General features: G+C 44.5%; 1 protein-coding gene across 1 annotated transcript; it reads left to right on the forward strand.

Moving 5' to 3' along the window:
* The first annotated feature begins 1110 nt into the window (after positions 1 to 1110).
* Positions 1111 to 26174, forward strand: acvrl1 (activin A receptor like type 1). Its single transcript, XM_063208633.1, has 11 exons — positions 1111 to 1587; positions 10734 to 10799; positions 12156 to 12188; positions 13666 to 13908; positions 16088 to 16281; positions 16616 to 16715; positions 17554 to 17700; positions 18272 to 18547; positions 19690 to 19887; positions 22502 to 22632; positions 24160 to 26174. The coding sequence occupies exons 2-11, from the start codon at positions 10736 to 10738 to the stop codon at positions 24304 to 24306; spliced, it is 1533 nt and encodes a 510-aa protein (XP_063064703.1). The 5' UTR covers positions 1111 to 1587; positions 10734 to 10735; the 3' UTR covers positions 24307 to 26174.
* Positions 26175 to 26392: the final 218 nt, after the last annotated feature.

A 26392-nucleotide genomic window follows, 5' to 3' on the forward strand; every position in this document is an offset into this window, starting at 1 on the left:
TAATTTTAAAGCCTAAAAAACAGTGATGTCTAAAACATCCAATAAAAGAAACCATATAAAACCATATAAAAGAAAACAAAATTATAGGTAGGCCTATCGTCTATACCATTGTTGCCACACTTCTGGGGAGAGGACCAGAAGTCACTCTAGTCTGTACTGTGTTGTGAGGGCCATTGGGCATGGCACAAAGGGATTCTATTTGCTGCATCATAGACAGTCGCCGAAAGCCGAAAGCCCAACCGGGAAACTCTAACTCCCATTGTCATTGTGACACAGCACTCCACAGCACACAACAAAATTGCATTTATGCTTCACCCATGCAAGAGGGCAGCCCCCAATGGCGCCCGAAGTGAGCTGTGCGGTGGGACTGTACCATGCTCAGGGTACAGTCACGGAGGAGAATGGGGGAGAGCACTGGTTAATTACTACCCCCACAAACCTGGCGAGTCGGGAGTCGAACTGGCAACCTATGGGATACAAGTCTGACGCCCTAACTGCTTACCCATGACTGCCAGCAGCAGTTCTAGCCATTTGGGGGCCCTAGGCAAAATATAGACATGAGTCCTCCTTGTAAATTACTTTTCCTGGGATTTTCCATGACAGGGGTGCCTGTTGGGGGCCCCTACAGAGGGGCAAATTTGCTGGGGCCCTTAACTGCCTAGTCGTCTTATTAGTAAATCCGTCTCTGATAATAGTTAGTTGGTAATTTCACAGAAGGCACCAATCTGCACTGTTAAACAGTCTCAATGGGCATTCTGATCCCTAGTCTGGTGGTGTATAGAAGAATAAGCTATTCACCTAATGACAGGCTATGTGGTATTGGGCCTGAAGTTGTCTTCTGAAGTCTGAAGTCATGCCTTAATGACAGTGGCGTGGAACTGAACGGCACGCAGTTGAAATATATATTTAATTATTTTATGAGAAAAGCATTTGGTCTGACCTCGGTGATATCCGTTAAACGTCAAAAAAGTGCTCTATTCATAGACGGCAGCTAGTGGAAAAAGAAAAAAGGCAGAGAAAATGAAAGGTTTGCCTGCAACAGGAAAACAGCTATGTGAACGCATTCCAAGCGGACCACGTCTGAGACAATGAGGGGTGGGACATAATTGTATATTTAAAATCGGCAATCTTACCCAAAGATCAGGAACACAACAAAGTTCGCTTGTACTTATTGAGTATGTTGCCGGGGGAAGGAGACGCTGTTTGTATGTTTATTACAAAGCGGAAGACGTCTAGTCTCCCTCTCTTGCCCGCCGAGTCGAGTTTTCGTTTTTATCAGCAGGAGATTTAGCGTCGAGATACAGCTGCCTCGAGCGCGTTGACGGGACAAATCTCAGAACACGGCCGCTCGAGAAGGATGTCGATGTGCGACAGATCTGTGCCCACACAACAATATTATTACCAAAAAAATAACCTCTGCTGAAAGCTACGCTTTTATGTGAGTCGCTGAGAATGGATATGCGTCGAGTTTGGGATATTTTCGAGCCCGTGATTCAGAAGAGGAGGATCTGAACGACTTGAATCCGGCACATCTGGAGATGGAGCCCTCTACATAACTGCCACAGCCTATTCAACGTGTTTCTTTCGGTAATGGCTATAATGTGTTTTTCCCCATTTGTCCTACGATGGGACTTGATTGGCGTTTGAAAAAGAAAAATGAGTTTGTGAGAGATTTGTGAGATTTGTGAGAGAATTTGAACGCGAACTGACCTGTTGCTGTTAAACTGTAAACCCAGGTGAAACCAGGTGCTGAAATTAGATTGACTTTGCACGAGTTTATGTAGGATTTGAATAGCGTATTGTTGTTTTACTTGACTGGTTAGGCTAAAAATATGCTATCCAAAGCCATATGGAACAGTTTCTTAAAAGTGTTATGATCGCTCTCTACGCACGGATGTTCCCTTGATCACTAACTATTCTGCTTCATTGATTCAAACCCATTTCATATAGGCTACATTTTTTTTAAATGTCACTTAATATCACACGTCTGTGAGTAGTCTGCTTGTACTTCGCAAACATGGTTTACTGTAGCAAGCCCTTCTGCCATTGCATTACGCCCAAGGTATTTTTAAAACAAATTCCTTAATCTACTATCAGATTGTCCAATCGCGAAAATAACCATATTTACATTCCAGCCCTTTGGAATGCCATTATCCTTCATTCTAGGTAGGGCCTACCCTACCCTCACTGTTTTCCAACTTTCATAAACCAATACAGAAAACTGAAAATAGACATATGCTCTGTAGCCTATATGGTTGCAGGGAAATGTCCATGCTGACATAGACCTATAGGCCTAGGCTACTCTTGGATTTATTTTGTAACTTCGTAAACGGCACCAACAAATACAAGCAGACAGATTTATAAACATTTATATTTTTGTAAATGAAGGCACTGGGCACAATGGGAACTTGGATTAATGCGGCTGAAGCTGGGACCTCAAAAATGAAGTCAGGTCATACGGAATAGATAGCCAGCAGCTAGAATAGAGCGCTGAAAAGACTAGTAGAAGTAGCCTATAGAATAATCTAGAATAATCTATTGTTATTATAATATGTATAATATTATATACAGTGAGTCCAATATGTATTTGATCCCTTGCTGATTTTGCCCGTTTGCCTACTAACAAAGACATGATCAGTCAATAAATGTTATGATAATATGTATTCTAATATGGAGAGAAAGAATATCAAAAAGAAAATCCAGAAATTAACTGAAGAGAATATATATTAATTTATTTCCATTTCATCGAGCAAAATAAGTATTTGATCCCCTACCAACTGATTACAGTACCGGGCCCACAGACCAGATGGGCACTTCCGATCAACTTGTCATCTGAATTAAAGACACCTGTACATACTAACATGCATAAAAGACACATTGAATCAGGGGAATCAGTCCATAGCATGAGTGAATCAGTCACACTCCAACCTCACCAGCATGGGAAAGACCAAAGAGTGGTCAAATGATATCAGGGACACGATTTTAGACCTGAACAAAGATTAAATGGGCTGCAAAGCCACAAAAAGAGACTGGGTATTAATGACCCAGCTGTTAATGCGTTTCTTCCAAAATGTTAGGAATACAAAACGACTATCCATCAGCCTGTCTGGGGTTCTATACAAGATTTGACCTTTTGTATGGATTTGATAACCATGAGAACAGAAGGAAATCACCCTAGAGTTGTACGGGATGAACTAGGCAATGATATCAAAGCTACTGGGACCAAAATCACTGAGAAAACTACTGGTAGCACTTAATGCCACAGAGGTTTAAATTCCTGTAGTGCACACATGGTACCTCTACTTCAGAAGGAACCTGTGCAGTCCCACTTGAGGTTTGCCAACGGACATCAGACTGGTTTAGGATATGATAAGGAGGTGCTGTAGTCAGATGAAACCAAAAGCAAGCTGTTTGGCATTATCACAATTCAATGTGTTTTGAGAAAGAGCACTTCTCTCTATGATACCAAGAACACCCTCCTCACCATCATGCATGAAAATGGTATGATTATGGTTTGAGGGTGTTTGTCTGGCCAAGGCACAGGACAACTTCACATCATCAACGAATGGATGGAGGGAGACATGCAATGTGCAATCCTGAGTGCTAACGTCCTTCCCTCCACCACTACACTGAAGGGTGGGCCATTTTTGGATCTCCCAACATGACAATAATACACAACATACAGTCAAAGCAACGAAGGAGTGGCTCAATAAGAAGCATATTAAAGTCGTGAAGTAGCCTAGACAGTCTCCAAATATTAACCCTATAGTAATTCTATGGAGAGAACTGAACCTCCCATTTGCCAAGCTACAGCCACAAACTATTAATGTTTTAGAGATAATGTGCAAAGAAAAATGGGCAAAAATATGTTCTACTATATGCACAAACATTGTCATCAACTAAAAGAAGCATCTGACCTCAGTGCTAGACAACTAGGGCTTTGCCACGAAGCACTTTATCTTCTTTAGCTAGAGGGGTCAAATACTTATTTGCCTAAATTAAAGACAAATAAATTAAAATATATTATTTTAAGTTATTTTCTGGAATTTCTTTTTGATATTCTGTCTCTCCATGTTTGAATACATATTATCATAAATTTATAGACTGATCATGTCTTTATTAGTGGGTAAACCGGCAAAATCAGCAAGGGATCAAATACATATTGGACTCACTGTATCTGTCAGCCTGTTGTCAGTTAGTCAGAGATATGCAACCTGTTGAACGTGAGTCATGCTCTGGCCTCTGAGAGACAGACACCTGTGGACCACAACAAAGAGCTGTGTCAAGGGGAAGGCATTTCCCACAGTAACCATAAACCAGTTCCTTACTTACATACTCACAGAATGGTAGCCTTTGCTCACTGTACTACTACAGGCTACTAATAGATAGCCTAGCGCAGTTATGTATGGTGCAGTTTATTATGGTAGCCTAAATGACCTTTTGCATTGCTTCACTGAGACAAATGAACAAGTGAAACAAATGAAAAGCACCAGGTTTGATTCTCTAAACTTGTATTACGTAGCCTATGTTATATGAACCAGTGCATAGACATATCATAGAGTAGACAATGAGAGATCAAGACACTGGCTAATAATACATGCCTACATAGCTCTAAAGGAGGAGTGAAAACATTGGAATGTGCATTTGAATATTCATATATACACAGTAAAAAATGCAATGATAGTTCAACACGAGTCGAATTAACATCCTCTACAGTGCATTTGGTCCCAGAGTACTGAGAGTGTTGAAATAACACTGTATTTTTTAGTGTAGGCCTACAGTGTGCTTTGTCCCGCATTGCACACATCCAATGAAAAAAACTCTTGCAAAGATTATGATGATCACTGCTGAAATTGTAGTGGGCCGAGTTAGTGGAGCTCTGTAGTCGATTTCATCTCTCTAAAGGAAATTGTTGGAGTCAGAAGCCTGGAACCTATTACGATATGGTGGGTGGTAGGTTTTTGGTAGCTGGAGAAAGGCGCAGTGTATTATTCTGCACAACATACATCACTCCCACCACAGAACAGGATACTGTAGCATAATGAGCCTGCCTCGTTTCTCAGGGCACAGTCTCAGTAAACAAACATAACTTGGCAAAGCATATAGTAAACAAGTCTGTGGAAAAACAAACAAATAAGTAGAAAAAACAATGCAACATAAATCAGCAATGTTGTGGATAAATGTTGTGGATAAACGCTCCAGAAGACCATACATACATATAGCCTACGTGTCATCTGTAATCTATGAATAATGTGATGTATAATATACATAATACTGTATAAAGACTGTGTAAAAGAGACACGTGAGGCTTTCGCTAGCCGAGTGAAAGTCTCTCAGTAAGTTTCAAAGGCCTAAACAAACACTCAGCAAGAAGAGAAGCAAGAACGAGGGAGAGGAAGTGTACTCTGAAAAGTTGAAACTGTGAATAGTACGAGCTGAGCCAGAGCGACTTGAGAAACTCTCTGTATCTCTCGTGCCATTTTGAGGAGGTTTTATTTTATACTCTCTCTGTATCTGTATCTGTCTCTGTCTCTGTCTCCGTCTCTTTGTCTTTTCCCTTTCTCTCTATCTGTCTGTGTCTCTCTCTCTCTCTCTCTCTCTCTCTCTCTCTCTCTCTCTCTCTCTCTCTCTCTCTCTCTCTCTCTCTCTGTCTGTCTTGTGCCATTTTGTAGAAGTTTTACATTCTATTCTCACTCACTGCCCTTTCCAAGACTCAAGAACATCTCTCTCTCTCTCTCTCTCTCTCTCTCTCTCTCTCTCTCTCTCTCTCTCTCTCTCTCTCTCTCTCTCTCTCTCTCTCTCTCTCTCTCTCTCTCTCTCTCTCTCTCTCTCTCTCTCTCTCTTGTGCCATTTCATTGAGGTCGGTTTTTCATTCTATTCTCATGCACTGTCCTCTCAAGAATCTCCCCCCCCTCCCTACCTCTCTCTCTCTCTCTCTCTCTCTCTCTCTCTCTCTCTCTCTCTCTCTCTCTCTCTCTCTCTCTCTCTCGTCTTCATCTGATTTAGCAGGGCGACAGCAGCAGCAGCAGGGAAATGATGGACAGTTATGTGGTTCCGTGGAGGATAGTCGCAGTCTAACGAGGAGGCACTGTGTTTATGTTCGGTGCTCTCTCTAATGGCTCACAAATTACACACGTCCAGTCCAGTACACAAATCCCCCCTTTCGGGACCCCAGGAGGCCGCGTTCTGTAGCCTTAACTTTCAACATCTGTAAACTCACAGTTGCAATTTGTAGCTGAGGCAGTCTTGTCTCTCTCTCTCGCTTCGAAGTGAAGTGAAGTGAAGGGTGCAGGCCACCCCCATGGAAAAGGGAGGAATGTGTCTTTCTTTCTTTATGATAGGACAGTGAAGGTGGTGACAGAAAGCAAGTGGGGATTGAGAGACGGGGAAGGACCGGCAAAGGACCTGGACCGAGAATCGAACCCGGGTCAGCCGCATGGTAGACGAGTGCCCTACTGTTTGGCCACGGCAGGGCCTCGAATCTATATATCTGCCTGTCGAGTCAGCCAGTCATTCAGTTCGCCATTTCTGTCAAACACAAATGTTACTGTTAGTTGAAAGTTCCTGCCCTTTTAGTGCAGTGAAGTGAAATGTGTAAGCCCACCTGGGAAACTCAAACTCCCTTTGTCATTGTGACACAGCACAGTACACAAGTGTGTGCACACAACGAAATTGCATTTATGCCTCACTAGTGTAAGGGGGCAGCCCCCAATGGTACCCCAAGTCATGGAGGAGGATGGGGCAGAGCACTGGTTAATTACTCTCCCCAACAACCTTGCGGGTCGAACACCGCAACCTTTGGGTTACAAGTGTGTAACGCCCTAGCCGCTTACCCTTGACTGCCCAACCGCTTACTCATGACTGTATGCTATGACTGTAATGTGCTACGACCTGCAATCTTTCAGAGACATCATGGTATCACACAGTATTGAATACAGTGTTAATTGAACACTTGGAGAGTACTCTGGGACCACATACACTCCAGAAGATATTACATTTACTCTGTAGGTGTTATAAATAACACCTGGAATAACACTGCATTTTTACTGTACTGTACTGTACTGTACTGTTCATTAAGCTCACTGACAGAAACAGTTGAGCCAGTCCATGTTTACTTTGAGGCTCTGAGACTGCGTTCGACTGGCAGCAGCAATGAAGTCACTTTTGGTTATCTGGTACATGCAAAGTCACCCCAAACCATTACAATGTCCAATAGATTGTGCAGATCTGATGGAGAAGAAGCAGTGTTGCCAAATTAAGCGGTTTCCCGCCCAACTGGGCTGTTGAGGTTGGCTGAAATGGTCAAAAGCGGGCATTGGTTGGGTTTTGCGTAGATTTATGGCCATAGAAATCAATTCAATTTGGTTCAAATGGGGTTCAGGCTTTTTTTAGCCTTATTTAGGCTGGACATTATCAGCCACATCTGGCAACCCTGTGGCGAGGCTTTCTGCATATACAGGTGAACAGACAGGAACCGCAGAGTGCTGCATCATGGCCTTATTTGAAGTCACAATCTGGCGGATGTGGCATTATTGGCTGCTGTGCTGTGACTTGTATATGTAATCTCTTATAACAATCTCTTGTAAGATACCAGACACACACTAAGCATTATACAGAAAAAAATAAATATAAATATACAACAAGAGCTATTGGACACGGCAACCTGGCCCCATGCCCAATGTAGATGCATGTGATGGTGTGTGTACTTGTGTGGTGTGTATTATGCAGTATATTATATTATATAGTATATTATAAGTATATTATAAGTATATTTCTTGGTGTATGACTTTACCTGCGACATACACACACCTCGGGTATACAGACAGACAGACAGATAGACAGACAGACAGACAGACAGGGTCATAGCGATACACATCGATACATTCATTACATTATTGCACATGTATCCAAAGTGGCATACAGATGAGGACATAAAAAAACTACAGATGTGGGTCAGGGACATATTTAGGAAAGTATTCAGGAGAATGGAGTTGATTAAACATTATTGCATACTAAATATTTTAGCAGCTATCAAACCGTAGGCGCCACAGCCATTTAGTTTAGTTTGGACGGGCTGTTGATGGCCCTTATTTCTTTACTCGCCAACGATTGAACGCTTTGTTGTGCCAACCGATGAGCGATGTGATTCTTGCTTGTGAGAAGCGGGCCCCGTTCAACAGGAGATTAATCTGTGTGTCATCGCCGGGGCCTGGGAATGAAGCTACTCCTACGGGAAACATAATACAGGAAAAGACTCGACTTGACTCGGGCGCTCTCTCGCTAGCTGGCATCAATTTTACAGCAAGCACGCCACAATAACTTAAGGGCCATCCTCCAGAGCAGAGCAGAGCAGGAGGGAGAAGACAAGAGCAGGGCCTGCTGGGACGTTTTTAAATAATAATTTTGCTCGTCTTCGCTGCTGTGTGTTTTTATAATGTTTTTATGCACAATGGAAAAAATGTGAATGGATACAAATGACTCAAGCTGGGGTGCACTGTTATGAAAGTGTCAAAAGCAAAGACATCAAAAATATTTGACTCAAAACGTCTAACAGCTGTGTCTTCCGTGGTACTGTGTATAGGTGTGATAAGAATAACTGTAAACATATTTTAGCTGGCTTAAGTATTTCATGCAATTATGTTACACTTATGTATGGAGATTGCGCAATCGGTCTCACTCTTTGAGGAAAGGCACTAGTTCACAAACACAAATGCACACTCACCCTCTCTCTCTTACACACACACATACACACCCACACACACACACACACACACACACACACACACACACACACACACACACACACACAAAGACACACACTCGCCGTCAGCCATGTTATGTGACTGCGTGCGTGACCCGGTGCAAGCTAGCTGCCCCTGAGTTCCCGGCTGGCGTCCTGTCCTGTCCTGTCCTGTCCTGCGCCGCTCTGTTCTGGGTTGGGCTGGGGTGGTGGGCGCAGGGCTGGACTGGCCATCTGGCATGGCGGGCATTTCCCAGTTGGCCCTGCACCCTCGTGGGCCCCTATTTTTGAGAAATGTAAAAAAAAAACACTGAAAATAGGGGCCCACGAGGGTGCGGGGTCCACCGATGAGTCAATTCTGCGCCGCTAATTATGAGGAGGAGGCCCTTTAAAGTGCCCGGGCCCTATTTCTCCCCCAGTTCAGCCCTGGAGTGGGCTGGGTGCGGGCCCTCAATGGCAGGAAGCATGGCCATCAATATTTACTCTGCCTGTGGAGGAGCCATGCAGGCTCCAGCCAGTCAGCCGGCCAGCCAGTAAGGGAGGCAGGACAGCCATGAAAGGGGAGGCAGGGAGGCAGGACGCAACACAGTCAGGTCTGCACACTCACTCACTCTCTTTCTCACCCACACACTTGCTGTCTCTCTCTCCCTCTCTCTTTCTCTCTCACCTCTCTCTCTCCCTCTCTCTTTCTCTCTCACCTCTCTCTCTCTCTCTCTCTCTCTCTCTCTCTCTCTCTCTCTCTCTCTCTCTCTCTCTCTCTCTCTCTCTCTCTCTCTTCTCCTCTCCCTTATATGCTGCCTCTTTCTTTCACTCTCTCTTAATCATCTCCCTTATCTACACTCTCTCTCTCTCTCTCTCTCTCTCTCTCTCTCTCTCTCTCTCTCTCCTCATCTCCCTTACTCCCTTTTTTCTTTCTTTTCTATGTATTTCTTTTCTCTCATGTCTCCTCATCTGCCACACCTCCTTCCCCACACCCTTTCTTTCACTTGTTCCCTCAGTCCTCATCCCCTTCGCCCCGTCTCTGCCTCATTCTCTTTCTCTATCTATCTCTCTCTCCTCATCTCCTTCCCTCTCTGTCTTTAGCAGTCTCTCAGTCCATCTTCCCCGCCTCTTTCTCTGTCCTCATCTCTATCACTCCCTTTGTCTCTTCCTCTCTTTCTTTTTCTTTTTAGACTCACCCCTCATATCCCTCACCGCCCTTCTCTCTTCCTCCTTCTCTCCCCTCTCGCCCTCTCTCTCACCCCTCTCCCCTCCTCTCTCTCCCAGTACGGCCACCCTCTTTGTCTCTCCCTCTCTTCCTTTTTAAACTTACCTCTCATATCCCTCACCACCCTTCTCTCTTCCTCTTTCTCTCTCTCTCTCTCTCTCTCTCTCTCTCTCTCTCTCTCTCTCTCTCTCTCTCTTTCTCCTCCTTCTCTCTGCCCCCCTCTCTCTTCCTCCTTCTCTCTCTTCCCTCTCCACCCCTCCCTTCCTCCTTCTCCCCCCCCCTCTCCCCCAGTGCTGCCTGTAATTAAAGAGGCAGCCAGAGTGGCTGGATTGGATACATGGCTGTGTGTGTCTGTTGTTATTTCAGCTCTGTCTGGACCTCCTCCATGGAGACACAGAGACAATGCTGTGTGGGAGTGTCACTGGCCGCGTTTACATGCACAAACATAACAAAGATGATGAGTTTATATCTTATTATTCAAGTGCTCACGCTAACAGAATAAACTGATTATCTGAAAAATCTGGTTAATGTACTGTAGGTAGAATATCGGCACTAATTCTTCAAGACTTGTACATGTAAAAACCTTTGTCCGTTTTCTGACGTTCTAGAATCTTGCAGTGTCCAATCACAAGCTTTGAATGAATTAATGTCACACACGTGGGTTTTTTGTGTGTCATTGTTTCCGTATGTGTCTATGTATTCGTGTGTATGTGGTAACGGAAATTCATGTTTGACCTGTGACACAGTAAGAGGTCAACTATTTTGAATGTCTGCTTTGCTTTGCAGAGATGGGAGCAGCTGCCACTCTCAGGGCTCTGCTGGCCGCGGCCTGGATTCTAACTATTAACGCAGGTGAGTCACTGCTGTCACCAGTCACCACAAACCACTGTCACCACGCTTCCTCTCTCTCTCTCTCTCTCTCTCTCTCTCTCTCTCTCTCTCTCTCTCTCTCTCTCTCTCTCTCTCTCTCTCGCTCTTTTCAAGTGTGTGTGTGTGTGTGTGTGTGTCTGTGTGCGCGTGTGTGTGTGTGTGAATCAGATGCAGATGTGTTGATTGTGTGCCGTGTGCAGTAGCAAGACAATGAAAGGGAGGAAGTGGGGGCCTTCCTGCAATGTGCCCGTTAGTTCAACTCTCAAACGGCAACCTTGCCTGCTCTCAACCTGTGGGTGGTGTTGCAATACACTTGCACACACACACACACACACACACACACACACACAAACACACACACACACACACATGCACATACACACACACACACACACGGACACATGCGTGCGGACACACACACATGCACGGATACATGCACGCTGACACTCACACACACACCAACCATTCAACCTCTCACAGAGCGAGGGAGAGTGAGGGAAAGAGAAAGAGAGAGAGGTAGAGAGAGAGACAGAGAGAGGGCTTCCTATCCAGTGCTATGTGTCAAAACCTCTCCTGCTTACCGTTGAGCAGCACTAAGTAGTTTTCCTCTACAGGTTGATAGTGAAATGAAGTCGTCTCTAACTCAGACTGCAGAGAGACAACGCACTCCTCCATTTGGGACTCGCAGAGCGAATTCAGAAGAATAGTTCACTTGTTAGAAGCAGAGGTGTATAATGTAGAAGAGTCGAGTAGAGTAGGATGACATTTATTGATGCCCAAGAAAAGTTGCCTCTTACTGCAGATGGGCCCTATTCACTCTGCTGAAAACACTCAACTACATCATAACCAGAGCCAAATCTGGGGTCAGCTGGGGCCCCAATCAAAAACTCAATGGAATGTACATTTGAACAAAAATCGCCACAATTGCTGTAAAGTGTGAGCAGTGATTTACCACCTAGGGGCTTGGGGGACAAGATACGCCAGTGATCATAACAACATCGCTATGACAATGCAGTGAGTCTTAAGTAACCAATTAAGACTTGGTCATTACGGCCCTACCATCGCTCTAACGGTAGGGCACTGGGCTTCTTGATTCCGGCCCGGGTCCTTTGCCAAGCCTTCCCCATCTCTCTCCCCACTCATTTCCTGTCCAATCTCTCACTGTCCTGTCATAAATTAACTAATAAAAGACTTTGATATGACGTAGAACAGCTAGGGTGTTGCTTTATCGTGTCTCAGCCTTGAGTTTGAGGAGGAGTAGGAAAAACCAGAACGTGAGACCTTAACATGTGTTTCTGTATGACACATTGCCAACTCATACTTTTTTCAATCTTGCAGATCTGATAACAGACCCGCTCTTCACACAGGATGGTAAGGACCTTCTCACTCTCCATTCAGCAAGTTCAGCTTATGTGTGAAACATTTCCACTGATAAGTGTTACAGTGAAAATGCAATGTGGTGATATGTATCGCATAGCTCAGTCTTTGTCGCATTATTATTTCTTAGAAAAAGAAGGTATCGCACACCCACATCACTTCAAACAAAACATGGAGCAGAGTGTGCAGCATTTTCTTTGCCATTATTACTTCTATGAAAGGGGGTTATGTTTCTGACGCCGCTCATTTTACAGTACGAATACACTGAGTGCAGCAGAAGCGCCGGATGTAATTGACTTTGTGCAGGCTCAAAATTACATTACATTACAATTAGCTGACGTATTTATCCAAAGCGTCTTACAGTTATTTACAAGTGTTAAGAAAACTAATTAGCCTAATATACAACTAGATCACAGCAATCAGATCATGTTCACAATTGACTTCAGCGAAAGGATAGAGATTGAGAAGCCTGGAAAACGTGTTCCTCGCTTGGCTTCCTTGGTCTCTCTGTCTCTCCTTTCCACGCGGCCGTTTTAGTGAAGACACAGAGAAAAATCACAGTGGTTACACAGGTGTGGAGAGAATTCTTTTGCACTTTTGCATCTTATCAGAAATGGCCTTGACTGTCTCTTCCTAGTCAGAGTTACTTTGGGAAACTGAGAAAGGGAACAGATATAAAAGGGAACAGAGTCCAACAGATATAAAAGTGAATAAAGTCTTTGCTACAGATTATTATAATTATTTCTACAACAGGGTATTGGTTACAGTCCCTGGAGCAGTGTGGGGGTAGGTGCCTCGCTCAAGGGCACCTCAGCCATGGAGTGAGGTAGGGAGTTGAAGGGTGGGATTTGAACCAGCAACCCTCTGATCTAAAGGCCCTCTCCTTAAACACTAGGCCACAGCTATCCAAAAAAATGCATAAGAATGAAGTGTTTCATGTGGACTACACAAGTTGTATATGCCACATACCATAGAAGAAGGCCATTTGTGACCTTCCTCATGTATGAATAAGGCACCCATGCATATTCCATCTACAATGATTATATAGCAACATAATTGTAGATGGAATGTCAATGTGTGCTATAATGTACTGGCCGCATTCTCATTTTGTGGGCAGTCATAAGCAATTAGGATGCCAGGCTTGTAGTCCAAGGGTTGCCACATCTGGGTGGGTGGGGGGAGTGAATAACCAGTGCTCTTTCAGTGCTCACTATAACCGTATGGGGCAGCCATGGCGTAATGGGTGGTGGTGTAATGGCTAGGGAATTGAACTTTACAGTAGATCACAGGGTTGCAGGTTTCAATCCCCTCCATAGCTGAAGTGCCCGTGAGCAAGACACCTACGTATCCCTACACTGCTCCAGGGACTGAACCTGGGTCGCCAGCCTATGGTATGGTGTGTAAGTTAGCGTACTGCGCCACAGCACCTTGTACGTAAGTTTCATTTATTTGTATCCTGTGGGCTCTTCAGGTGGTCTGGGCTCCGAGTCGGCGCCCACGGTGGTGGAGTGTGTGTGTGAGAACTACCACATGTGCGAAGGCGGCGTGTGCAAAGGCCACTACTGCTACTTCTTCATGTACCATGGCAGCGAGCAGCGCGGCTGCCTGGAGGTGGAGCAGAAGGACCAGTGTGGTTCCGGGTTCGACAACCTGTACATGAAGTGCTGCACGGAGCACCACTGCAACTCCAACATCACCAAGCCAGAGGAACCAGGTCAGGACCAGCCATAGAATACAGTACTGCCCCCCACAAAGGCAAAATGCAGTAACTACATTTTTTTTTGTTAAAATTGAGTATAGAGTGAAAATGGTCTTCATTACACTCACATCTTGTGACAAAGCCTTATGATCCAAATGTGATCCAAATATGTCCCGTGTCAGAGACATTGCGTCAAATTTGCAGTAACTCCAGTATCCAACTTAATACCAAGGTTTTGAATGCATTTTTCTCAGTTTTGATGTTGGTATTGTTACACTTTGCCTTTGTAGGGCAGAATAGACTGGAAATGGTGCATATCGTGTTGCATTTATCACATATAACCAGGGCTCTAATTTAACTTTTTTTATCACAAGCCAAAATGGCTGATGTTACAGTAATCTTACTAGCCAAACACACACTCACTAATGGGTCGAAGTGGCTTGTAAGTTACCATTTTCTACCTGCCAAACTGAAATTTCACCAGCATTTTTTACCAGCCCTGTATATGATATGTATCTCTAACATGTTATAATAATAATAAAATCGGTGATCCTAAAATAGAATTGGATTGGGTTGGGCTGAGTTGAATTGAAAGGAATGAGTTTTTATTGTCATTATACTACTGTGTCTTCACAACTACACATTTGCACCATGACATCAGTCGTCGGTCTGAGTGGTAGGCTATGAATGATGTGGTGTAATGATTTCTTTATGACCTAAAATGAAAAGAAAATCTGCTAGAAAGTCAACGGGTGTGTGCCTGTTTTTACAAGGCGATTGATTAGCCAAGGTTTCAATATTTTTCTCTTATTTCAAATTTGTCCCTTACGAATTAGCAAATAACAATTACATGCTAGCCTCTCCCCCTACCCTCTCACATGAGTGAGACGGTACGGACTCCGCAGTAAACAATGGCTATGTCTCAAATGGCGCACTTTTGTCAGTGCACTGACAGTCAGTGCATAGTGCACACAGTGCTCTGAGGTCTTTAGTGCATAGTGTCGAGGAAAAATGTGAGCACTATGCACTGTGCCCTCGCTGGAAGTGACGGCTGAGCATGCCATTAGCTTGCCAAAATATGAGTTGGCTACCGTTTACAATGCACAGCGTCTGGTGCTTGTATTTCCATGTCCTTCACCCCAAAGGACAACAATCACACATACAATGCTTTGGTTTGCATGAAAAGGTTGGTGTCCCATCAACATTACTTACAGAATTAGGAGACTGTTGACCAAACTCTTCTACTGAACTGAATGCCACATTTCCTCCTTGTCATAGTCAACATGGCCGCCGTTTAGTGCGTGTCCATCATTCAAGCACTGCATTTTTCCGCCATTGTTAGATCATCCTGGCACTTTCAGTGCACTGGCTCAACTGAAATTTTCACCATGAGCGCCCTAGGCACTGAAAAACAGTGCCTGAAGTCCACAAGTGCGGCATTTGAGACACAGCCAATGTATTGTGCCCCTAGGGCCATTTGTTGCAAATGGGATGCTGCCACCTAGTGGTTATTGATATGCACTTGCTATTTAGGACTCCATCCTTCAACAAATGGCTCACAGTGACGGAAGATGAATACATTCTGTTGACATATAGGATGGAGAATGTCTGTGTGTGCGTGCGTGCATTTGTGCATGTGTGTTTATGAAGGTGAGTGTGTGTGCATACATACTAGACATACGCGCTCATTGCTTGCCCCCACAACTGACTCTACATGTGCCTTGCTTTGCCTCAACCACTTGGAACACACTGGAACATGGCTCATGTAATTAGTCAAATGTGTTTAATACAATGACAGATATTTCTAATACAATGATTAATAATGCTGGCTATAAGCCCTACACAGTGTGTGCATGCATATTAGATTACATTATATTACATTTGGCAGACGCTTTATAACCAAAGCGACTTACAAACGAGGACATAATCATAGCCAACATCCCTAGCAGATACAAAGCGCACAGGAAATATACAGAGCAACAAGTGCAGATGCAAAAAAGGGTTAGTTAGGCTTTTTTATAACGTAGAGTACACACACACACACACACACACACACACACACACACACACACACACACACACACACACACACACACACACACACACACGTGTGTGCAGTCACTGCTTCTCCACACACTTGACTCTTCTTCACGTGTCCCTTGCCTTGCCTTGCCTTGCCTTGCCTTGTCCACAGAGCCGACGGAGGAGGGCGGTGCCAGCCTGGTGATGCTGGTGGCGGTGCCTGTGCTGGTGCTGGTCCTGGTGGGCATGGGAGCGTGTGCCCTGCTGCTCTGGCTGAGGTCCAGGAAGCCCCACTACAGGCTGCCAGAGGAGCACAACAACACCACACTCATCAAGGTCCCCGCCGGGGTCGACCCTACCTATGGGGTAAATGCATCATGCGTGTGTGTGTGTGTGCGTGCGCGTGAATGCGTGTTTGTGTGTGTGTGTGTGTGTGTGTGTGTGTGTGTGTGTGTGTGTGCATGTTGAGTATGTGTATACTTGTGTTCCACATACCTGGGTGATGTAAAATCATCGGACATGCTTAAAAAATAGGCAAATATTTTATGCAGTTGTTTTCAACATAATGAATAATGAAGTCTAATGAATACCAGTAGTCTATGTCAGTGTCAAGTTTTTAACTGAGTTATCAATGTGGTGTAAATGTGTACATATCCCATCCACATGGTCATACTACAGAGTGTTTGTGTGTTTCCTGTAGGACATCTTTGATGAGTTCTGCACCTCAGGCAGTGGGACAGGACTGCCCTATCTGGTGCAGAGGACCATGGCCAGACAGATCTCCCTGGTGGAGTGTGTTGGTAAGTACAGCTTTTGGAGTTTTGGGTAGGGTGCGCACATCCAAAAACATTGCTTTTTAAATAATGAAGTTCATTTTTTGGAGCGTAAGTACAGCTTGTGGCCATCAATTTCTATCTAGCTAATAGACACCAACATCACAGACAGGGTGTGTTAGGAAGATGCAGGGTAATTGTGGAGGATTCCATAGTATATATGTTAATATATATGTTAAATGTTCACTGTTAAATGTTATATCACTATTTATACTCTATCACTTATTGTTACTGGTGTATCACTGGTCCATCACTGTCACTCATCAATGTTAAATGCTAAGTTATTTTGTTTATTACTTCATCACTTTACTGTTATTGGTCCATCACTGCTACTTGTCCTGTCTCACACTTTGATGTCAGTCTGTAAATGTCAGTCCTGTGCATGTCTATGTCCTTTCATGGTATAGAGAGAAAAACGTAATTTGACCTGTGCATATGAAGAAACTAACAACAAAAGTTGACTTGACTTGACTACATTTTGCAGTGTTAACCCAACACGCAGAGAATCAAATTGAGTACATTTGCCATTTAGTATTACAGATGGAACATAAAACATAAAATCATATTTTCAACTTTTTAAAATGTTTTGTATTTATGATGTATGTTGATTTGCATGGGTGTGCACTCTTGCATGTGTGTGTGCATGTATATGTGATTGTGCGTGGATGGGTTTGTGTGTGTGTGTGTGTGTGTGTGTGTGTGTGTGTGTGTGTGTGTGTGTGTGTGTGTGTGTGTGTGTGTGTGTGTGTGTGTGTGTGTGTGTGTGTGTGTGTGTGTGTGTGTGTGTGTGTGTGTGTGTGTGTAGGCAAGGGCCGGTATGGCGAGGTGTGGCGGGGCACGTGGATGGGGGAGAGTGTAGCTGTGAAGATCTTCTCGTCTCGTGATGAGCAGTCCTGGTTCCGGGAGACGGAGATCTACAACACCGTACAGCTCAGACACGACAACATCCTGGGTGAGACCACATATGAATCTCTCACAGGCCATGGAACCAGGGCTGGACTGGCCATCTGGCATAGCAGGCATTTCCCGGTGGGCCCTGCACCTTCGTGGGCTCCTATTTTCAGAAATGCAAACAGTGCATGTCCTGCAACTGAAGGAGGAGTCTGAACCAGGCTTTACTCTTCCATGTCTCCCGTTAGGCTTCATTGCGTCCGACAGGACGTCCAAGCCTCTTCTCTGACTTTCAATTTTACTTCATTGCATCTGCTGCCATACAGGGCTCTGAATTAACACCAGCCAACCGACCAAATGCTGGTGAAATTTCGGTTTGACTGGTAGAAAAAACAACTTACTAGCCACTCTGACCCTATTAGTGAGCATGTGTTTGGCTAGTAAGATTAGCATCTACTAGCCATTTTGGCTAGTGATAAATAAAGTTAATTTAGAGCGCTGTTGCCATATGACTGATAAACAAAATAACACATACTAGAAACAACGAAACAACGCTTGCAAATACACTGTTTGTTTTAGAACCTGGTGGCCCTTTCTCCTCACGCTTACGCTGAATCCATGTCTCCCGTTAGGCTTCATCGCGTCCGACATGACGTCCAAGAACTCCAGCACGCAGCTGTGGCTGATCACGCACTTCCACGAGCTGGGCTCTCTCTACGACTTCCTGCAGTACAGCAGCGTGGACCCCGAGGGCTGCCTGCGCATGTGCCTGTCAGTGGCCAGCGGCCTGGTCCACCTTCACACGGAGATCCAGAGCACGCAGGGCAAGCCGGCCATCGCCCACCGCGACCTCAAGAGCCGCAACATACTGGTCAAGCGCAACGGGCAGTGCTGCATCGCCGACCTGGGTAGGCTCTGTTCTGCTCTGCTCTGGCTGGCTGGGGAGTCAGGATCATAGACACACACATGACAGCTACACAAGCACAAACACACACACACACACACACACACACACACACACACACACACACACACACACACACACACACACACACACACACACACACACACACACACACACACACACACACAGACACACATATGATATAGAATAGAATAGAGTAGAATAAAATAGAATAGAATAGAATAAAGTAGAAATAAAGCCGTAATTGACATTATATACCATACAACGTAATGTCCTTTGAAGACAGAGATAGTCTTTACCAGAAGTCATTATTTTGCCATTACACTCCAAATATAGTCAATGATTGTCCACCAAAGTGCTGAATGATTCACTATATAGGGCAGTAAAGGGGCTATGAGTTGGGTCGTGCAGTGAGTGGGTCGTGAGTCATCATTTATGGGACACTCTGGCAAAGGTTTGACTCTGTTGCAAGACTCTTATGTCTGATGACGGTCTAGCAAAGGAATGCTATAGCAGCCGCAGAAAAGCCTTCATGCTTGAAGACTATAAGTGTGCAGATTTTAACAATCTAACAAATTCCTCAATAATGTGGACATTTTTTAAAAAGCCTAGCTGTCTTAAAATTGTACCACTCAGTCACTGCCTTCATAAGTACATAGGGTTTGAGACTGTACCGTAGTTGTGTCCCCAATGTAGTAAATGTGTGTAAATTGTTGTAATCAATAAGGGGTGTGAGTCTGGCATTAGACAGCATTAGCAGTGACATGTTATGAGGACATTCTTTTACATTTCAATCTAAGGTAGCATCAGGGCATTAGGATCTGAGTTCAAGTTATCTGAATTGTGATTATACTGCGATTAAAGGAGAACCAAGAGAAAAGCATGTAATATGGCTACATACACTAAAGCCAGGGGGGCATTTTGTCACCAGGCAAGGCAGGCAGCTGTTTGGGGTCCCCAAACCTATAACAGCCTATAACAACCTAAAACAGCTCAACTTTAAACTATAATGGTGGCGATTTGTTTTGAATGTTCATTCCTTTCGTTTTTTTGCTCGGGGCCCCCACAAACATTAGAATCGCCTCTGACTAAAGCAATTCTTATTGTTATTTGCGTGACTGACAGGCCTGGCAGTGATTCACTCGCAGAGCAACGACGTCCTGGATGTGGGCAACAACCCGCGCGTGGGCACCAAGCGCTACATGGCTCCCGAGGTGCTGGACGAGAGCATCCGCGTGGACGTCTTCGAGTCCTACAAGCAGACCGACATCTGGGCACTGGGCCTCGTGCTCTGGGAAATCACACGACGCACCATCGTCAATGGTACTTTTACAGTCCCTTAGTGTGTGTGTGTGTGTGTGTGTGTGCACCCACTTCCACGTGCGTGTGTGTGTGTGTGTGTGTGTGTGTGTGTGTGTGTGTGTGTGTGTGTGTGTGTGTGTGTGTGTGTGTGTGTGTGTGTGTGTGTGTGTGTGTGTGTGTGTGCGGGCATGTGTGTGTGTGTGTGCGGGCACGTGTGTGTGTGTGTGTGTGTGTGTGTGTGTGTGTGTGTGTGTGTGTGTGTGTGTGTGTGTGTGTGTGCGGGCACGTGTGTGTGTGTGTGTGTGTGTGTGTGTGTGTGTGTGTGTGTGTGTGTGTGTGTGTGTGTGTGTGTGTGTGTGTGTGTGTGTGTGTGTGTGTGAGAATCACTTTTGCTCTGGGTGTAGTATGGGAAATGACCTCTCTCTCATTCTGAAACTGAGCCAAAGAGTTGAGCTGTGCCATGCTAATGTATGATTATGATCATCATGGCCTCTTATTAAAATACAATCATAGTATGAATCAGTTCTTTACTGCCTGCAGAATCAGATGCATATCATAATGACCTGCTCACTATCTCTCTTCATCTTGTCTGCGTTTACGAGGAAAACAGTTAAGATCTCCAGCAAGAATGTCTCGTTATTAGTTAGGTGTGTTTAATCATGCTCCAAAACCTTCTGAGCTGGACATGCCTCCTCAGGCAGTTAGATAATAATTAAGATAAAGAGAGATTAGCTAATTAGTGAGGACCCGAAGGCAGTAGGAGTATATTTGGCAGGACACCTACTTTCTCAGTCCAGTTTCTCCACCTCGAATGGTCCTGTTCATTTGGAGGAAGATGCAGTTTGCAAAAAAGAAAAAGGGAAAAACCATAATAAAATCTATAATAAAAAAACATATAAATCTTATCATTTACAAATATATATATTATATAAACATATTACATAAATACATGTATAAATATATACTGTATTCAGAGTGTCCTGGTCATTGCTGGGTTTTAGTGGCTAGGCCCAGCCCAGTGGGGTTTTTTTTCTGCTAATGACCGCCGTTCGCACTCTCACACACACTCTAAAATTGAGCTGTCACGAGTGGCCGTAAATTGAACTCATTTGCGAGTCCGTAGGCCAGATTAATCAACCCCCCGAAGTCAAGAGCTTTGCCTCGCAGCCTGTATAAATTCTTTACCAGTGACAGCGGCCGGAACGATGCAGTTAGTCATGACTGAATGAACTGTAGATTCTCGCTGATAAGAGTAAGACCCCCACCACCTCCCTCCCTCCCCCGCTCATATTAATTCTCAGCGATGGAAAATACTTGTAACCGAGCCGGAACCCGAGGCCACTGGGGACCTCTCCCAATCAGACATTACTCAGTTGGGAAGGTGATTATGAAATTGCTTCCCCTCTCTCTCTCCGATGGGGAATTGCAATGTCCATGTTTGTGTTGTATGCTGAACTGGCCAAAGCATGTTCCACATATCTCTCCTCGCCTTGTCTCCCTCTCCCTATCTCATCCTCTCTCAGTCTTCTCTCTCTCTGTCTCTCTCTCTCTCTCTCTCTCTCTCTTTTGCTCTCATGCTCTCTGTCTCTGTACAATGTATATAGATTTGCCTCTCCTTGTCATTCTTTCTATTCAGTATCCATCCTCTATCTCTCTCTCTCTCTCTCTCTCTCTCTCTCTCTCTCTCTCTCTCTCTCTCTCTCTCCGTCTGCCCTGCCTGTCTGTCTGCTGTGTCTGCCGCTATCCTCTTCCCTGATTAGCAGGGCAGTAATTATAAACAGTGCTATCTGGTGTCAGCACCCTCTCCCTCATACAGTCCAGATGCTCAGGCCAGGCCCCTAACCAACACACTCCGCCTGGCTCCGTGCTGCTCTGCTCTCCCCACACAATACACTCTCCAGGGATCCAGTATCAGAGCCTCACTCTCTTTCTCTTTCTTTCTTTCTTTCATTTTTTCTTTTCCTGTCTCTCACCCCCCATCTTTTTTGTTCTCTTACACGTACTGTATTGCCCACGGCCCCTTGCAAACCGAGCCCTAATCTCCAGCTTCGTGTCGGCACAAATGTTGTCTTTTATTTGAGCTGGTGAAATTCGAGGCACCTTACGTATTTAATTCCAGTGTAATCTCCTGGGTAGATACTCCCTCTCTCCCTCTCCCTCTCTCCCTCCCTGTCCCTGTCTCCCTCCCTCTCCCTCCCGGCTGCTTGCCTCAAACTTCACTTTTCTTTACATTGCTTTGCACTGCTGTCCTTTCTTCTTCTCCCCTAAGGCCTGAGCTGGGTCTGAGCCTGGCTGCAGTCCAGAAAAACTCCCACAGAGCCGGTCTCAGGTTTTCACCATCTTACTCACATACCTCATGTGTGATAGATACAGACAGCCTTCACCCATCTCACTCACTCACATAGACCTTCATGGGATATGCCTACAGATAACTAGAGAGTTGAGTTTTAATCATGACTTCGGGCTTTTGCTTTCTCGCTCTTTTGTCAGTTATGTCGCAACAAAAGCACACCATCCTCCTCCTCCTCCTCTCTCAAGCCAAATCACTGACCAGTGTGTGTATGTGTGTGTATGTGTGTGTGTGTGTGTGTGTGTGTGTGTGCGTCTGCATGTGTGCGTGTTGTTGTTATTGCAGGAATTGTGGAGGAGTACCGCCCGCCCTTCTTTGACATGGTGCCGTCGGATCCCAGCTTTGAGGAGATGAGGAAAGTGGTGTGTGTGGACCAACACAGGCCCAGCTTGCACAACAGACTCTACTCCCATCCGGTGAGGCATATGCACGCACACACACACACATACTTAGACTTAGACACACACACGCGCGCACACACACACACAAGCATGCATACACAGTACACGCATACACACATATGCATACACACACACACACACACACACACACACACACACACACACACACACACACACACACACACACACACACACACACACACACACACACACACACACACACACACACACATGCATACACAGTATACACACACACACACGCACACACACTGGTCAGTGCTAGAAGACACACGCATGTGTAAATACAGTACACCACAATGAAACAACATCTCTGTGTGCTTGCTGTGTGAAGTGTTTTATGGAGCTCGGTGGGAGACTAAGAGGGTGTTGTTTCAGCTGTATGTGTTTGCCATCGAACTCTACCCAGCATGCCCCCATCGCATCTAGTCCTGACGAGATGCAGAGAAAAAAATCTGCTTTAATCTGGCTGATATCTCCTTTGATTTTTTATTGTGCAACAAGTTTTATTATTTAGCAAGTTATTTTGTTATCGAGCAGTTTATGTGTAGTAGTTAATAGTTCTATTGAAAGAATCTCACAAATGCATGTGGGAATATGTGTTATGGTCTGATGAAACCGAGGTTGAACATTTTTGACATAATTCCAAAAGGACGACAACAAAAAACTCCACTACATCACCAAGGTAACACACCATGCGTAAAGTGATGCATGGTGGTGGCAGCATCCTGCTACGTGACTGCTGTTCTTCAGCTGTAACTGGGGCTTTAGTCAGGGAGGAGGGAATAATGAACAGTTCCACCTGGGCAGTGGTAGTGGCACAAAACCTTGGGCCCCTGTTGGAAAGGTGAAGATGCAGAGGAACTTAATCTTTCAGAACAAAAATGACCTTAGGCGCACGCCTAAATCAACAGAATAATGGCTTCACCAGAATAACTCTGAGGTTTTGGAATGGCCTGACAGAGTATCCCAATGAACATCTGTTGGGCGATCTGATGGGAACTGTGCACAGGAGATTTATTCGCAATCTGGCAGATTTGTAGGGTTTTTGCAAAGACAAATTTTGCCATATCAACATGTGCCATGCTGATAGACTCTTACCCAAAAAAGACTGAGTGCTGTAATCTAATATAAAAGGTGCTGCAACAAAGCATTCATTTATATTTGTGCAACCATGTTAATCTAAGTTTTTATTTTCTATTCTTTCCCTTTAAATCTTCAAGTTTGTTTCTCCATTGCTTTGTACAGGATTAAAGTTTAGATTTAAGTGGGAAAAGTTTCAGACATTTTTTCAAATCACAAAAACCTGCCATTTCAACAGGGGTGTGTAGACCTTTTATAGGCACTGTACATCCATAATGACAGTAAAGGCCTTCTATTCTATTCTGTTCTATGTGCAGCTGATAAGCACTTGAGCATGACACCGTATTCTGCAACCCTGTATCTAAATACAGGTGACTACCGTTAATTTGCTTTGGATGAAAGTGTCAGCTAATGTCATCTCCTTTTTGTGCTTGCCATCAGATTCTGTCCACCATCGCCAAGGTGATGAAAGAGTGTTGGTTCCAGAGTCCTCCAGCTCGTCTGACTGCCCTCCGGGTTCGCAAGACCATCGCCAAGCTGGACCAAGACACGGATCTGATCATGGACAAGCTAAAGCAAGATGTCTGAGCAACCAATGTCTTCAGCAAACCAAAGTTCATGCCTTGGACTCTGGGCCAAGACGTTAGTTATGGAGTTCAACCTTCAAGGATTGATATTAATGTTTTTTTTTGTTATAATTATTATTATTTTTATTAGGTCCTGCTCTCTCTTACTGCCTTGGACGTTGAATTTCATGTTCAAGCCAGGCTGGCAAATTTGCCAATTTCAGTTCTCCCGGATCCAGAAAAATCTGGCAACAAAGAAAAAAACAAACGCAATGTGCGTGCCATCAAAGAAAGACATTTTGATATCGTCTGTGGCAACTTCCAGTCTGTGGGAGGCTTGCCAGATCAAAGTTGTGTCTGCATTGCAGGAGTCTGGTGCGACAGCCAGGCTCTGTCTTCTCTGCCAGGACTGGAATGTTTTCCCTCTTTAGAATTTGGAATGTTTTGCTCTGAAGGATTTGGAATCTTGTCGTCAGTGTTCTCTTCCTGGAGATGGTCTGTCCCTGGTAGGCCTCTGTGTAGACAGCCCTCTCGATCCATTCCAACCTATGACATCACTGTCCACTCTCGTTGCTTGTTTTGATGGCGCCAGAAGTCTCTTATGACTTCCGACTTCCTTAGCGTCTCAAAGCTATTAGCCACTGTTTTGGACCGTGCTGCAATCTGACTTCAATCCTACTGCTGCTGCTGTTGCTGCTGCTGTTTTTTTTCATCTACATGTTCCTGTTTGCCCTTTTTCTTTTTTTGTACAGGAATGTAATCCCGGATTTAGTGCCTTCTTGGCGTCGTAAAAGCCAGTCATGTGCTGCGAACGGCGCAGCAACTGAACAAATGACACTGGGGAAAGTTGATGTCCTTACTTAAGAGAGTAAGAGTTAAGGCAAGGGACTTATAGAGACTTACAGTAATTTGGCTTGCAAGTCTTGTTGTCCTTCTCGGTTTTCCGAGGCTTTTGTTGGTGCCAGGATGTGCGTGTCATGCTGGCTTCCCCAAAACATTTCCGCAAATTCCTAAAGGATTTTCCTGCCATTCCTGGAGGAGGTATTTTGTTCCAAATAGCTGAGCTGGGTGGGATCTGTCTCCCATTCAGTCTGTGTGTGTGTGCGTGTGTGTGTGTGCGTGTGTGTGTGTGCGTGTGTGTGTGTGTGTGTGTGTGTGTGTGTGTGTGTGTGTGTGTGTGTGTGTGTGTGTGTGTGTGTGTGTGTGTGTGTGTGTGTGTGTGTGCGTGTTTGTGTGTGTGTGTGTGTGCCCATTTATGTGTGTGTGCGCCCGTGTGTGTGTGTGCGTGCGTGCGTGTTTGGGTGTGTGGACGAGACATATTGATTTGACTGATTCCTGGAAGTCCAGTGTAGCATGCATGATGCTCATTTTCAGTAAAAACACCACGTTCTATATCACTTACACATGCTTGGCCACTAGACACACATACCACTACAAGTATGATCAAATAAGTACACATGCAAGCAGCTACACGTATGATTAAATAAGTTGAAAATGTATCTGTTGCTCTTAGGCCTATTGTGTCACATATTTTTGTGACACATCCGTGTCACATATTTTTGTATGATATATCTTTTTTATTGGCAGGATTTTTTTAATCATTATTTTAAGGACGTACATACTATTTTGTAATTGTAAAACATAATGCAATACAGGAGTCTCCAACTGGTAGGCCTATTTCAGAAGCCTTCCAGATACTTCATTAAGAAAAGGCTCTGTAATGAATGCTAAGAACAATGTAATCTTCAAGTTTTGGCAAAGGACGCGCTCAACTTCTTGGAAAAACGAAAGTCTTTGGGTGTGCGATAAAATGTATCAACTTAAGGAAGAAAAATCCACACTCACAAGCTGCGTCTCATTATTTATTTACAGTTGAGGACGATATTACTAGCCCCCCTCCTGAAATTAGACATATCTCTTCATTGATCATTGAGAATGATCATTATTAATAAATGTGTGTTATTCTGGAAACAAATACACCATGGAGATAGTATCCAATAAGTTAAATTTGGACTTTTCCATTTTCACAATGAGTTTAAACAAAAAAGTGTAAAAATGGCAAGGACAAAATTATTAGCCCCCTTATCATTAATAGTCAATACAGTGCC

The sequence above is a fragment of the Engraulis encrasicolus genome, chromosome 10 (genome assembly GCF_034702125.1).
Source record: "Engraulis encrasicolus isolate BLACKSEA-1 chromosome 10, IST_EnEncr_1.0, whole genome shotgun sequence".
In the NCBI taxonomy this organism is placed as follows: domain Eukaryota; kingdom Metazoa; phylum Chordata; class Actinopteri; order Clupeiformes; family Engraulidae; genus Engraulis; species Engraulis encrasicolus.